Raw genomic sequence first — 14,353 nt, 5'->3', positions numbered from 1 at the left:
TTATTGACACATCAACTTTGGAGCACTGAGTATCATTCTCCAGTCCCAGTCATGGTGAGTTTGGCCTGCCCGGGGTGGATGGAGGGAGAGAGTGAAGAAGTTGTTCAGATGTATGAAAAAATAAATTTTCAGCCTCTGTTTCCATGGGTACAAGTATAGGGCACTGGTGCTGAATACTGGCACTATTTTCCACAGGTGGTAGTGATTTTAGTTGATACCTCACTTCTGAGGGTAACAAAGGCCTGGAGACCACAGCTGCTGCTGGTGTCCTGAAGCCAGCTGGGTCTGTACACCGCTAGCTTGTTTACAGCAATGGTTCCTGCCAAAGTCATCATGAAGTGGCATGGGAAACTATCCTACTGAAGAGGAAGAAATAAGTCTGCCATCTCTAGAAACCTTCAGGTGAGGACTGCAGAGTACCTCCATGAAAGTTTCATTGAGATCTCTCAGGAGGATTCAAGAACATCCCTATGTAGGTAAACAAACTGCTCTGCATGCTTCCCTGCCTAACCGTAGAGGAGAATGAAAAGCAGATAATAACTATACCTCTGTTGTACTGTGACTTCTTCTAGTTGAGTAAATTAATGAAAAATCTGTATCTGTGTCCTGCTAAGCTGGGGTCAGGCACCATTTATACATTTAAACATTGTAATAGAAAATGCATTCACATACTTACCTGATGTTCCTTCCATTGCATCAGGCTCACCCATGCTCAGCTGCCGAGACTGACTAGACTGTGGTAGAATCTCAAACAGCTCCTGCCTCATGGCACTCCATTCTTCTCCTCCTTGGTGTTCACACAGGGGTCTGTGTCTTGGCCTCCCTAGAGGTATCTATAATGCTCTGCTGGTCACTGGTGGTGTCTCCACCAAGTTTGGCATGAACCTCATTGCAAAAATGGCAGGTCTGCAGTTCACCACCAGTCCAACTGCTGGCCCCCCTGGCTTTCTGGTATGCCCGATACAGTTCTTTCATTTTCATGCGGCCCTGCTGCTGGTCCCTGTTGTACCCCTTCTTCTGCAATCCCCATACAATCTGCTCGTAGATGTCCACATCTCTCTGGCTGGTCCACAGCTGTGCTTGCAGACAGCCTCTTCTCTTCACAGGCCCAAGAGATCTAATACCTCCTGTCTACTCGAGTCAGGAGCATGTTTGGAGCATGTAGCCAGCATGGTCTGTTGGCCAGTTGCAAACAACAAGAGAGAGCAGCTAGGTATGCTCACCAGGCTGGGCAAGCAGGAAAAGGCACTTCAAAAATACACAGGAGTTTTAAAGGGGGTAGTTTGGTGACCCCTGGACAGTGGCGTTTACAGCTGTGACCTGAGCTGTCAGTGTTGGGCATTGTGGCGCCACTCAGGGAGGTGATGTTACTGTGTTGCCGTAATAAAGTGCTTATGTTGGCAGGAGACAAATCTGAGTGTACACACATGCATAAATAGGTTGATGCATTACATTGTCCTAACTTTGTAGTGTAGACCAGGTCTTACTCTGAAAGAAGGATTATAGCAAAGCCTGGCTGAAAAGCGCAGCAAGGATTTTGGGTGAGCCAAACTCTGCAAGACATGAGAGTATCTCATTAATTAAGTTCCAGAGGGGTAGCCGTGTTAGTCTGTTTTTAGCAAAACAGGGAGAGTCCTGTGGCACCTTAAAGACTAACACATTTATTTGGGCATAAGATTTCGTGGGCAGAAACCCACTTTGTCAGACTTCGATGAAGTGGGTTTCTGCCCACAAAAGCTTATGCCCAAATAAATGTGTTAGTCTTTAAGGTGCCACAGGACTCTCGCTGTTTCATTAATTAAGTCTCAACTCTAGAACGAGCATTATGACTTTATTTTATATGTAACCATTTGTTTCCAGGACTACTTCTTGCTATTACTTGAATCTCTGTGCTTTGTTAAATAAACTTATTCTTGATTTCACTATAAGCGAATCTTTGTGAAGCAGAGCAGTGATCTGAGGTGGAACTGGTAAACTGGGATGCACTGTTTCTTTGGGAGCAGTGAATCTGTGAATACTGAGAGTGTCCAGTGGACCAGGGGCTGGACACTCCTAGGAGACACTTGGGGGGCTTGAGGGTTGGAGTGTGCCTGTTGCTAACTTGTAGAGTGACAGCAGGACCTGCAAGGCCTAGAGGGGAGGGCTTGCGTTGCCCATGACTGGTGGAGTCGGGGAGCTGATTCCTGGGAGGCACAGACAAGGCTTCTTCACATATAGGGCAGGTGGTAGTGAGGTGCCTCTAGGAAGGAAGCCTTGGGAGTTGATCATCAGCAAAAGAGAAGGGAGCAATACAAAGGAGCTCAAGAGAGGCTGATGGGGGAGAGACTGGAAAGGGCTGAAAACTGAGCTACAGGGCTTTGTGAAGAGTGTCTGGGTAGAGGACAGACCATGGTGTAAACTCTGGGTTTTTTTGTGCTTGTGGATTGGTGTAACACAGAGAGGATGGACTTTTTGTTAAATGACTTAGATGGAGGACCAAGTCACTGTAGCAGTGAAATTGGCTGTGGAGTTTTTTAAAGAACCCTGAGAAGGGGAAACTGAGGTAGAGGTGGTGCAGAGCTACCCTATGAGATGACTAGGGTACTCTGTGTGTAGGCAACCACCCTGTTACAGGCACAATTCAACCCAATTTGCTCTAACTGGGTTAGAGGTAGGGATGATCAAAAGTCAAAATTTTAATTCCATTCTGAATAATTTGGGAACAAAAAGTAGAAATTTCATAAGGGAAAAATCTGAAAAAATGTCATTACAAAATAATTGAAATAGTTTTGTTTAAAACCATTCAAACCAAAATCAAGCCTCCCAGCTCAGCTGTGACTCCCTCAGGGATTCCAGGTTCCCAGCTCCATGACAGGGAGCTAGGAAGTTCTGGAGTCTTTGATCCTTGGGGAGTCCACATGGTGGGACTGCTGCAGACCCTGAGAGCCCTAGGGTCCCCAATTCAGAAGTGGTCATAATAGTGGGGCCCTTGGCTACAGGGTGCTGAGCTGGCAAGAAACTAGGTTTTGTCAAAAGTTAATTGAAATTGATACACTTCCACAAAACATTTTGGTTTCAAAGAATTGGCATTTTATGATGGAAAAACTGTTTAGCCTGAAAATTTCCTACTAGCTCTAAGGATGTCAAATTAGTTACAAAACCACATTTGTATTTGTAGTACGGAAAGGCCTTTATCAGGTTCCTGTGGAACCCAAGGGCACAGCCCTATTTTTTGGGTCTAAATGTGTAAACCACTCACTCTCTTGTCACATACAGAGCATATCTCCTAAGGATATTTCAAGCAGCAGATACTAAGTGAAATACAAAATAAGTAATTTATAGGGTAAAATGAATAATAGATCAATTGACCTTCTGTAATCAAATTCCTGGCCCAAACAAGGGAATATTTTTCCATACCCTTTTCAAAAACACTAGTTAAAATATAAGCTGGATGTGTCAAAAGAAGTAAGCACATATACATATAATGGGAAAGTCACTTTTCAGCCTCCCAACCAAGGAGATCCAAATCCTGTGTTCCCCATCTGAAACAACCTGCTCCTTTACCCCTTAATTTAATTTATTTATTAATTTATTTTTGCCATAGTTTTACCTGGCAGAGTTAGCTAATCCTTGGGCAGATTGCATCTATTTGGCTAAATTAATACGTTAAAAATGTAATTACAGAGAATATCAACAAAGTCAGGATAATTGATCAGTTGCAAATGTTCTAGATTGAGCCCTTGCAATGAACACAACCCAGAGTTTGCCACCACACGCTGCTGGCAGACCGCAGTGAGAGCTTTCATTCCACAGAATGCTTTTTCTCTCCTTTCTATTTTCCCACCACCAACGGGGCAATTAGTCTTTCCATTAGGCAGCTGAGGGACAATGTATGGTTGAGAGGGAAATGAATAAGGGGAAATGGCCTAGGTCTGAACACAAAATGTATAAATGCTTGTCAAGCTTTTTATTTATTTCTTTAAACAATCTTCCCAAATGACTGATGAGTCTGTTTAACTCTCTGTAGGAGATTTGTTGCCACTAAACCAAACACAACTTGCTATAAAAACTGCAGTAATACAAAGCACACGTTCTGCCTCCTGAGATAGGAAGAATCGTCTTAAAGATAACAGTGACCTATGTGCCATGGGAATCTGTGTAAGAAGACTTCTGAAAGATTTGAAATTGGATGCCTGTTCTCATGACGTTTTTCTTTTAAAACGGGAAACTGCACACAGTTCATACCAGTTGAGTAATGGACTAGATGGCCTAATAGGTCTTTCTGCATCACTTGATTCTAGCCACAGTTCATCAAGGTACATGACTAGCTTTTAAGCATGTGAGTAGCCCTGTTTACTTCTAAAGGGTGACTCACATACTTAACATTTGGCATGTATTTAAGTATCTTGCTGAATCAAGGCCTCTGCGATCTCCATAGCTGTGTTTAGGCATTATTGAAAATAGAAGTTGTATGTGTCTAAACAGTAATATCATATAAGAAACACTGCAAATGTGAATCACAGGGCCAAGAACAATCTATAGGACAAATCCTGGAGTCTATGCTCAGTTTGTATTCGTTTCCTATTCAGGCAAAACTCCCATTGACTTTAATGGGAATTTTGTCAGGTAATGACTTCAGGATGGATTTGCTTCTGTTTATGTATCCAGGAGTCATTTCATCCACCACTGAAATGCTGTTGTAACCCACCGTTAAATGCCTGGTTCACAGAAGATATCAGCCTTCTACAGCTGCCAGCAAGGGGCTGGAGCTGTGATCCTGCAAAGTTTTACCCACGTACTCAACTTAAGGCATGTGAATAACCCCAGTCATGGGAACACCCATGCTTAAATTCAAGTGTGTGCATGAGTTTTTTCAGCATTGGGAGCATTAGTTCTCTACCTCAAGATATAGAGGTTCATGCTTTAGCTACAGAAATTCTAGCCTCAGCCGTCAGACGTGGATAAGATGACAGTTGTTACACAGCCAACTCTGGAGTACTGTGGCTGTTTTAAAGGTGCCTAGCAACACTATACAATTTAGGTTAGTAAGTGAGGAATACCACATGCATCTGAAACCTCACTGGGAAATTAGGTTGGCAGAATGTAATTATCTACATTCTCTGTTCTTCCAAAAGTGCTCTGGAATTTTTAATGACCATAAGTCAGGGCATAAGTTTTATAGGGTTAGTTAAAAATTTTCTGTCAACTTTTGACAGAAAATTGAGTTTTTGGAAAAACAATTTTTTTTTCCATGAAGAGTCTACTTTCAGCAGGAAATTTTGACTTGTCAGTGAAAAAAATGAACTTTCCAAACCCAAAATATTTCTCTAATGCAAAATATTTCTATTTGGAAATTATGTTACGGTGCATTGGGCAAGTCCCTCAGCACCACTACAACTCCAATGAGACACTGTGTCAGCATTTCCAACTAAAAATGTTGGGTTTTGGCTGAATTTTTTTTGGTATTTGAGTTTCCTCCAAAATTCCCCAAAATTTTTAGTGGAAAGTTTAGATGAAAATGAATTTTTTTTCATTTTCATCTAAATTTTCTAGGGAATTTTTTTCTGACCAGCTCTAAGTTTTAAATGTCATGCAACAAAACAGATGGGTAGCACCAACAGCAGCTAGGTGTCCTCAATACTATGCTAGAGCTCTGTCTCAGTCCTGATGCAGAGGGAAGTAAGTTACCTATTGAATCACTCGTTGCCTCTGCATGTTCCTCAGAGACCTAAGCCTACTTAGCTTGAGAGGCCTAACAAGGAATTGTCCAAAGACATATTGTTGCATTGTTGTGACTGAGATTTTAAACCCACTCAAACTGGAAAATTCACAACTGTGATCACCATAGAAACTTTACCTGATTCTCTTAAGCATTGGTAGTAATTGGTACTACTGCTATATGTACGCTATTAATATATTTGTGTGATATGAGCATATTATATTTGTTGTGGGAACCAGAACTTTTAACTTTCAGGCTTCATTCTGAAATCTTAGTTATAACATTTCATTAGGGTTTGGGAGGGGTTGTTTCTTTGTTTTTTAATAAAAGAGAAAAAGCAATCTCTATGCTCGCACATTGAAATGTACTCCCTGTGTATATAGAAGGGCATGATCCATTTGTCTTTGCAATTTACATTCTTGTTTTAGATGGTGAAAAGAAAGGGGTTCTGGATGCCCAAATTTACTTATATACAACCTGATCCTGCCCTAGCTCTCACTCAGCCTGCAACTTGCGTGACAGTGAGGTCACAACAAAAAGAAGGAGGCACTAAAAACAGCCAGTGAGGAAGCTTAAACTTAAGTGGGGAGCATTATTTTAACATACACAGTTATTTTTAATCACTTCCAGTTCAAGAGGCAGAATATGAGGGCAATAATATCCAGGTGTGGACTGTAACATAACATCAGCTCTGATTTGGATAGAGTCAAAACTGAGTTTAAAATGAATGCTGAGGCACAATCAACTGTGTGAGATCTGGCTCCCGTCTGTCTGATGTTCAAGGCATAAAAGGGGGTTGGTGCTCAGATGGGTAGATGTGGACCAGTGCAGCAGTTTTTCTAAGACCTTATTCTGTAAATGACTACATTGAATGTCTCAAGCTGCACACTGGTAACCTCAGTAATTGAGATACCAGGATTCCATGGGGAAAGCATTAATGAAGCTACACAGGTGAAATACCCACTGGATTTTCTCTTTGTTTGGTAGTCTGTTATTATCACCCATTTGCAAAGGAGAAAAACAGGAAACATTTTTATTATATCCAGATTTTTGGAATAAGAACAAGTGAGTTTTTGTTCCCTGGGAACAAAGAAAGAAGAAGAACAATGCCAACCTTTGCTGGTACAATGACCAGGATCATTGTTATTTCTGTCTTCATTCTCTGGACAGACACGGGGCAAGGGAAAGGAAATGTCTTTACAGGTGAGTTATACACCATGAATCTGAGAAATGTTGGGTATTTTAGTTTGGATATGAGGTGTCTCTTTAGTCTATATGAACCAGTGATTATTGCTGCTCTACAGAAGCCCAGCTGTGTCTCATTGAACACATAAGAATCCACCAATTTAAAAAACCTATCATTTCCCTTTTGCCAGAGAATAGAGGCTGGAGCTGCAGCTTTCTATTCAGTAATGTGCAGATTTTGGTGAAAAAGCCTTTTGTACTGAAGAGTATCTACAAATTAAAACTAACAAACTTCTAGAGATGTATGAGGTGGCAAAGGTGAGAGTGCAGATGGTACATCTTTAACTCTTACCCTCAGTTATTGGTTGTGGATGGGAATAATTCAATCAAATAACCATCCAAATTTCTGCGTTTGGAGCACTAGTTTTAATTCCTAATTTTCTCTTAATTTCTAGACTATTTCATTATTTATTTAGATTTGAACTGCTTTTAATTTTTGGCTGAGGTTTTGTTGTTATGGTGGGGTTTTTTTAAATTGCCTAGTAGGCTTTGAAAATCTCAACCAAAATATATAACCCACTGCTTAAACATGGGCTCTTCTAAAAACCCTACCAAAATCACATTTTAAAAAATGACCCTGCAGAATGGGGGAAAGGCAGGAGATAGAGAGAGCTTCTTGTGCTTGATTCAAAAAAATGTTTAAGGTTCTCAGATATGAGAGCCTAGAAAACAGAACCTTTAATTCGAATCTTTTCTAACTTTGGAGGATAGAATGGTTGTTTGAATCCCTTGGAGAAGGACCCCTCATGCCCCCATTGGTTTAATTCTAGGTCACATCAAAGCAATAAGGGGCTTTGTCTCTGGTTCCCGTTTAGATTTAGATGTTAAGCATTCTTGCAAATTTCAGCCCAACAGACGCAATTGGTCTTGTGAGATTTCTATAATTTGGGATGGAAAAATCTAGCATAAACAGCTCAGAAGTTTTTGTCCCTGGTAAATTTGACCATGATCCCATATACCAGGCCTGATTTGGTCTTGACCTTGAAATCACAACACAGCCTACTTTTAATTCAGGGTCCGAGGTGAATATTGCCTAATTAACGCAGCTCACCTCTTATAGTAAAATGGTCAGGTGCTTTTGCTATTGTTGCTTTAGTATAATAACATTTGTACTTTCCCTGTCCATGGTTGTGATTGCTAAAATGAAAACTGAAATGCTCAAAGATGGCAGACCTTATGTAACAGAAGTAACTTCAGATGATTATCTTCTCACTGCTTTGCTAGTAACTTCAACTGTGAGTTGGTAGAAAGACATCCAGTACACTCTAATTCCTGCTGATTGGGAGCTAATGAGCAGAGAATGCCAATTTGCTGAACAGATCAAGTTGTGCTAAACCACAGTGCTCAAGGGAAACTGCTGTCCCCAGAGCACTGAGCTCTCATGGTAACAAACCTCATTTTAAATTAGACTGCACTGGGAGCCTGAACTAGCTTTAGAGAGGGAGAAGCTGGTGCTGTGCTCTCTCCTGTTAGCTTTGGTTTCGTCTCTTTCTACACTCTCATGGGAATTTCTCAAACCTGCTTTCTTGACTCTGACAGTTTCATCCCAGGCCTACTGAAATAACCATAAAATTTAATTGCATATATTTGGCCCGAAAAAGGTGCTTTTTAATTCTATATTTAAAGGTAATTTTCACACAGCTGTACCATTTTACTTTCTAGATTTCATATCTGTGTGTGTGTGTTCAATGTTGTTATGAATCCCAAGTTGGTTGTGCTTGCACTGGAAGCTTTAGATTTGGGATGATCTCTTTAGACTGTCTTTTCAGCTTTTCAGTTGTGAGGACAGATATCTTTAGCTTTCCTCTTATCTCACTGCTCTGCTCTATTCAGGTTTTTATACCACACTTGTCACAATGGTATCTGAGCACTGTCGTCATGGCGATGGGGGCATGCAGAACAGCCCTTCGTTATGAATCCATGCAAGCCTAACATTTTAAATTGAACACTGCAAGTCTTGAATATCACAACTTTTGATCTATGAAACCAATGAGCAGAGTCTGTATATTTATATATACATAATACTTCCTTCCTGGTAAAATCTGAATGCTATAATTAATTTATGCTCACAGCACCCCAGTCAGGTAGCATTATCCCCATGTTATAGCTGAGATCTGAGGCAGAGAGAGAGAGATTAAGTGAATTGCTCACAATTTCACGAGTGGTCTGTGGCCAGATGTTGTGGGGTCACTGTGTGCTAGTCTAGTATAGTCTGTCAAAGGATGTTGTTGAGCACTGAAAATAAGATGGGACGAAGCATGCAAGAGAAAATAAAAAAAATCTAATAAGCTTATCCCACCTCTGATTTCTGTTTCCAGGCACTATGAACTCTGACTTTTCCCTCAGAAAATCATAGAAGTTTGGCATCCTTTAGCTCATGTGAATTTTAGGCTAATGTCCATTACATTCATTCAAGTTAAATTGCCATTGTTCTGCCCAAACCCCCATGGCATTTAGGATTATCTGGAGCTTCTCATAAACTGTATAATTTTTACTAACCAAAACAACTCCTGCTACTAATTGCCATCAGCAAACTTCACTTGTCCACTTTCTCAAGTAACATCCCTCCTAATACTCGCCTTTCTGAGAATCAATCATTCAGTAAATGGCTCTTTTTCCCTATCTCATAATCACGTTTGCACCCAAACACTGAAGGAGACTCACTCTGTGGTGCTAGCAGCTAACAATGATTTTTTATTTTTCTTTTTTTTTAGAAAAAGGCCTCTCCTTGCTAGGCTACCATCTGTGCAACTATAACATGACTAAACTGGTGTCTAAAATGGTTGCCTACCAAAAGTCCTATGAGAAAAACACTTCTTGTGGCGGATGGATTCCATGGATGGTTTGTCCTAAGACTTATTATGAAACTCAGTATCACACTGTTGAAGTCCCCGAGATTATGAATTTGACAGATTGCTGTGAAGGGTATGAACAAGTTGGGCTCTATTGCACTTTATGTAAGTATTAGTCAGAATAACTATTTAAATAAATATTCCTTTTTGTTATGTGATTTATTGTAAATTTTGACTCAAGGCCAAATTCACTGCTGGTGTCAGCTTAGTGAAACCACTGAGTTTGCACAGGTCATCAATAAATTTGTTCCAAAATGTCTGTTTTGGAAATGCATTGCTTTTCCAGACACACAGCCACAGCCACCCCCACAGCTTGTCTTTGCTTGTGTCAGGGTTGATGATATTAATAGGGCAGTGCAGAGTAGCTTGCATAGTCACTGCCTGGTGTTGTAACTGTTCTGTGGATGACTTCATTTTACAGGGCTATAAGTTAGAGCTGCCAGAAACATGCAAGTTTAATTTCACAATGGCTTATTTTAATATTTGCTTGAGTTTGGAGCCATGGTAATTCATGGCCATCTTCCAGCTGTGCTTTGAATTTTGAGTTCAAATTAACCTAAAAATTCAAAGGAAAACTTATGCAACAGCTACCTGATGTCATGACTTCTTCATGAATCCAAATGTTGTCCCAGGTTTGCTTGAAAAGTTGGAAAATGTAGTGAAGCTATCTCTGAATCTGATCTGACTTTCTGGTTTATAACAAAACTCCAAATCTGGTAAGTTTCACGTGCCTTCAGACCAACCTGAACATTTTGCACAGGGTTGCTTGTTGTTGACAATAAATTCATATTTTAAGAAAACTCCCAAAGGTTACAGATACCTTGAGTTCCATAGAGACAGTGGTGGGATTTTCAGAAGTACCTAAAGGTAAGTCTACATTGCAGCCTCCCAGCTTAGGAAGACAGATATGCACTAGCAGGGCTTGAGCTGGTGTGCTAAAAATAGCAGTGCAAACTTTGCAGCAGGGACTAGTTACCTGAGTACGGACCCAGGTGTCTGGGTGAGCTTTTACTCAGGTGGCCAGCCCAATCTGATGTCCATGCCACAACATCCACACTGCTATTTTTACATACTAGCTCAAAGAGAGAGAGCGCATGCCTGTCTACTGGGGCCAAGAGGCACAGTCTCAGCTGCAGTGTAGACATATCTACATGACTTGAGAGTAGAAGTACCACCGACTTTCAGTGGGATTGGAGGACACAAGGAAGAACTGGTAGAACCTAAGGTGTGACTTTCCCTATGTAGTTAAACCAGAGCAAAAGTTTGTATGGCGCTAATTTTGGTATAAAAGTGGCTTATTTCAGTTTAATTAACCTGTTCCTAGTTGACTTAATCTAAAGTCAATTAGGAACAGGTTAATTAAACTGAAGTAAGCCACTTTTATACTGAAATGTGTCTACATATCCTTTTGCACTGGTTTAACTATATTGGTTTAAAAGATGATTCAGGTTATACTAGTACAACTTTCTTGTGGGCTCAAGCCCTTATGCTCTAAGTCACTTATTGGAAACCCATCCCATAATATTATAAATTGCAAACAATTTATGCAAGCTGTTGATCATTTATTGCTGATTAAATCACCTTTTGGCAATACAAAATTTCAGTTAAAATGACTGGAACATAAAAGTTGTGTCTGTTTGTTAACTCATCTTTTCCTCAAAATAATCTGCTTAAAAAAAAAAAAGCATAGTTAGACACAAATTCTGCTGAGTTATTCCTTCATGCAGTTCTGTTGACTGCAGTGGTTTGCATAGAGTATAAATCAATGCAGAATTTGGCCACAGGTTGCAATATTTCCAGACAGGATCATCAGGGAGTGGAAAGTTATTGATAATTATACAAAATTTCCAAGCAGTAGCTTTGGGTTGGTGGAAAACAACTGGAGATCAAATCCCTTCTTCAAGATCCACTTCTACAGTGTAAAAAATTAACCAAATAATGGCAAGGTTGAGTAGCAGTCAGGGATAGTTGCTATTAATTATATAACACAAACCAACAAAAATCAATTTTGGCCAAGAGTTTGAAAAGTGACTCTTGATTTTTTTGGGGTGGGTGCTCAACATTTCTGAAAATCTGGCCCTTTTAAAGAGCCCTTAGTTGGACATTCAAAAATTTAGCCACCCAAAATTGTTAGTCTCTTTTGAAAAATGTTGTCCTGTGTAATTAATGTATATTTTTAAGACAAAAAGCTTCTTTAATTAACAGTTAAGATGGAGGAGTGTTAGTGCAAACAACATCTACCTGATATACATGATTTTAAAAATGAAACTAATATTTAAAAAAATGGAAATTGCCTGCAATGGTTAGCTCTGCAATTCTCAAACCAACCTTTACATACCATTAATTAGCACACTTATACTCTGGAAATGCTATCATTTTGACTATTCTTTTTAAAGTTAATTTGGGAGTATTTTAAACAGCTAAAGGACTTGCATAGTTTCTAGATGATTTCTGGCATTAGATTATTCAGGCATCTTAGATTATTCAGGCACTCAGGAGGTGGCAAAGTAATGCTTTTCAGGACGTTAGTCATAAATTCTATGAATGGTAATGCACTGTCTAGCAAAGTCTTAAATGGTGACAGGAAGACATTTGGAACTTCTGGAATTATTGCACTGCATGCCATTGCACTATTGTCCCATAACCCCTCCCCCCAATGTTATCCACAGTGGCTTTCTCTATATTCTTAGCTTTTGAGAGACTATGTTCCCACCTTTATTTTTTTAGAAGCAATCATACCCCTCTGCCTGGGAAGGCAGGCTCAGTGGCTTTCTCTGTTTCTCTGTTTAACATTTAAGGGAGGGGCTAGGAGTATTGTACATGGCAGGTATGGTTTCTTCTGTAACTCCTTCTGATGTCAATTGCACTTTATTATTTCTACTTTATTTGTGTAAAGTTATAGAAGAAGAGAAGAGTATGTAATTCTACTGGCAAGACTGCATTGATTTGCTCCCGGATACTGTGATGCTGTTTTGCAGATGGCTTAGTTCTGGGTGACTGTTCCCATGATACTTGCAGTAGAGAGAATAAATTGATTTTAATGTGTGTCTGCTATGATTAAGCAGAAATGTGCTGTGAGTCCAGCTTTGTTTCTCTGCTGATGTAAAAATTATGACCTTTAGATTCTAAATTAATGGATGGTATGGCTTTCAGCCAGAACTCAATAGCATTCCCATCGCTTGCACTGTTTTCTTAGATTGCACGTGACTCATTAATGGTTTATGCTGCAATTTCACATGATAAAAAAAGAACTGTGTGAATTAGCTATAGGGAACCTCAAACTTGTTTAAAATGAGCCTTAGTTACAGAATTTGATGGGTTCATAAATCTGAGTCTAAGCTCAGAAAAAATCAGTAAACATAAGCTTGTGGAAGTTTGCAGAATTGGGAAGCTTATTATTATTTGTATTACTGTAGCACATAGCACAATAAGTCTCTGTAATGGGATATACTGGTCCTTTAGGCTTGGAGGGAGCCCGAAGACTATGTTCCAGGGACACTGGGATAGGGGTGTTTCCCTTATCTCATAGCCAATTGGGAAGAGCTCTCAGAAGGACAGCAGTGCATATGCTGCCTTCTCCCTCTGAACAACGGAGATCTTGGCAGGAGAAGGAAGCCTGAGCTAGAAGATTGAGATCCTGCTAGGAAAGGTTGGGGGTGGCGGTTTGGCAAGGAATCAGACTGAAACACAGGAAGAACTCTGGGTGTGGTAGAATTGCCAGACAGGAGCTTAGAATTGAAATAGACCAGGCAGAAACAGGTGAAAGGGAGGCCACTCTTTCGCAGATGGGGGAACTGAAGCAAAGAGATTAAGTGCTTTGGCCATGATCACACAGTTAGTCTGTGGCAGAGCTGGGAGTTAGTTCTGTATCAGGAGTTCCAGTACAGTGTTTTAACCACAAAACCATTCTTTCTGTCAAGCTGGCGAACCGCTCTCCTCTGAGACGGCCTCTCTCCAAAATATCTGCCCCTCCCTCACCAAATTCCCAGGACACTCTCTGAAGACACATGAGCTAAAGCAACCCAATATTTGTGGGGAGCAGGCAGCTGGGGTTCACCTTGGAGGTTCACCTTGGTTGAACACTAATTTTCAATTGAAATGTCAAGGGCAGGTTTCCTGTCAGCCCTTATGGAACAAACTGTAGCGCTAAGTCCATGAAGCCCTTTGCAAGGTTGCATACAGCTCTGCTAAAACACCCAAATGTTTGATTTTATACGTATTGAGAACAAAATGGAGTTAAAAAAGTATGGGAATGACACATCTAAAGTATTCTGGGCTCAAATCTTCAAAACTGCCCATGCAAATAATTTGCATGCCAGTTACTTGGACTGTGCAGGTAATGGTGGCAACTGAATGTACAAATGACCAGTCTGAAGTCTAAATCAGTAATTTCTTGATGCAGTTACTATGACGGCATGGCCAATTGCAGAAACTGTGCTGCAAATTATGCATGTGTAATTTTACACATATATGATGGATACCATCACCAACACACTGGTGGAACTGGGGACCTCCATACCTAAAAGTGTGAGCTGCTACATCTTGAGCTAGAAAGCCA

At 40.3% G+C, this 14,353-nt stretch overlaps 1 protein-coding gene across 1 annotated transcript in view; it reads left to right on the top strand.

Annotated features, from left to right (window-relative positions):
• The first annotated feature begins 343 nt into the window (after window positions 1-343).
• The window catches only part of UMODL1 (uromodulin like 1), a 59,668-nt gene continuing 45,658 nt past the window's right edge, over window positions 344-14,353 (top strand). The window contains 4 exon segments of the mRNA XM_067544995.1: window positions 344-402; window positions 6,686-6,718; window positions 6,720-6,901; window positions 9,658-9,900. Of these exon segments, the coding sequence (XP_067401096.1) occupies window positions 344-402; window positions 6,686-6,718; window positions 6,720-6,901; window positions 9,658-9,900 (517 nt within the window).

This window comes from Emydura macquarii, unplaced genomic scaffold, assembly GCF_026122565.2.
Source record: "Emydura macquarii macquarii isolate MOO-44397 ecotype Brisbane River unplaced genomic scaffold, CSIRO-AGI_Emac_v2 contig_1043, whole genome shotgun sequence".
NCBI classification, from domain to species: domain Eukaryota; kingdom Metazoa; phylum Chordata; order Testudines; family Chelidae; genus Emydura; species Emydura macquarii.
Note: the sequence above shows the minus strand (reverse complement) of the source record. Positions and strands in the feature narration are given on the sequence as shown.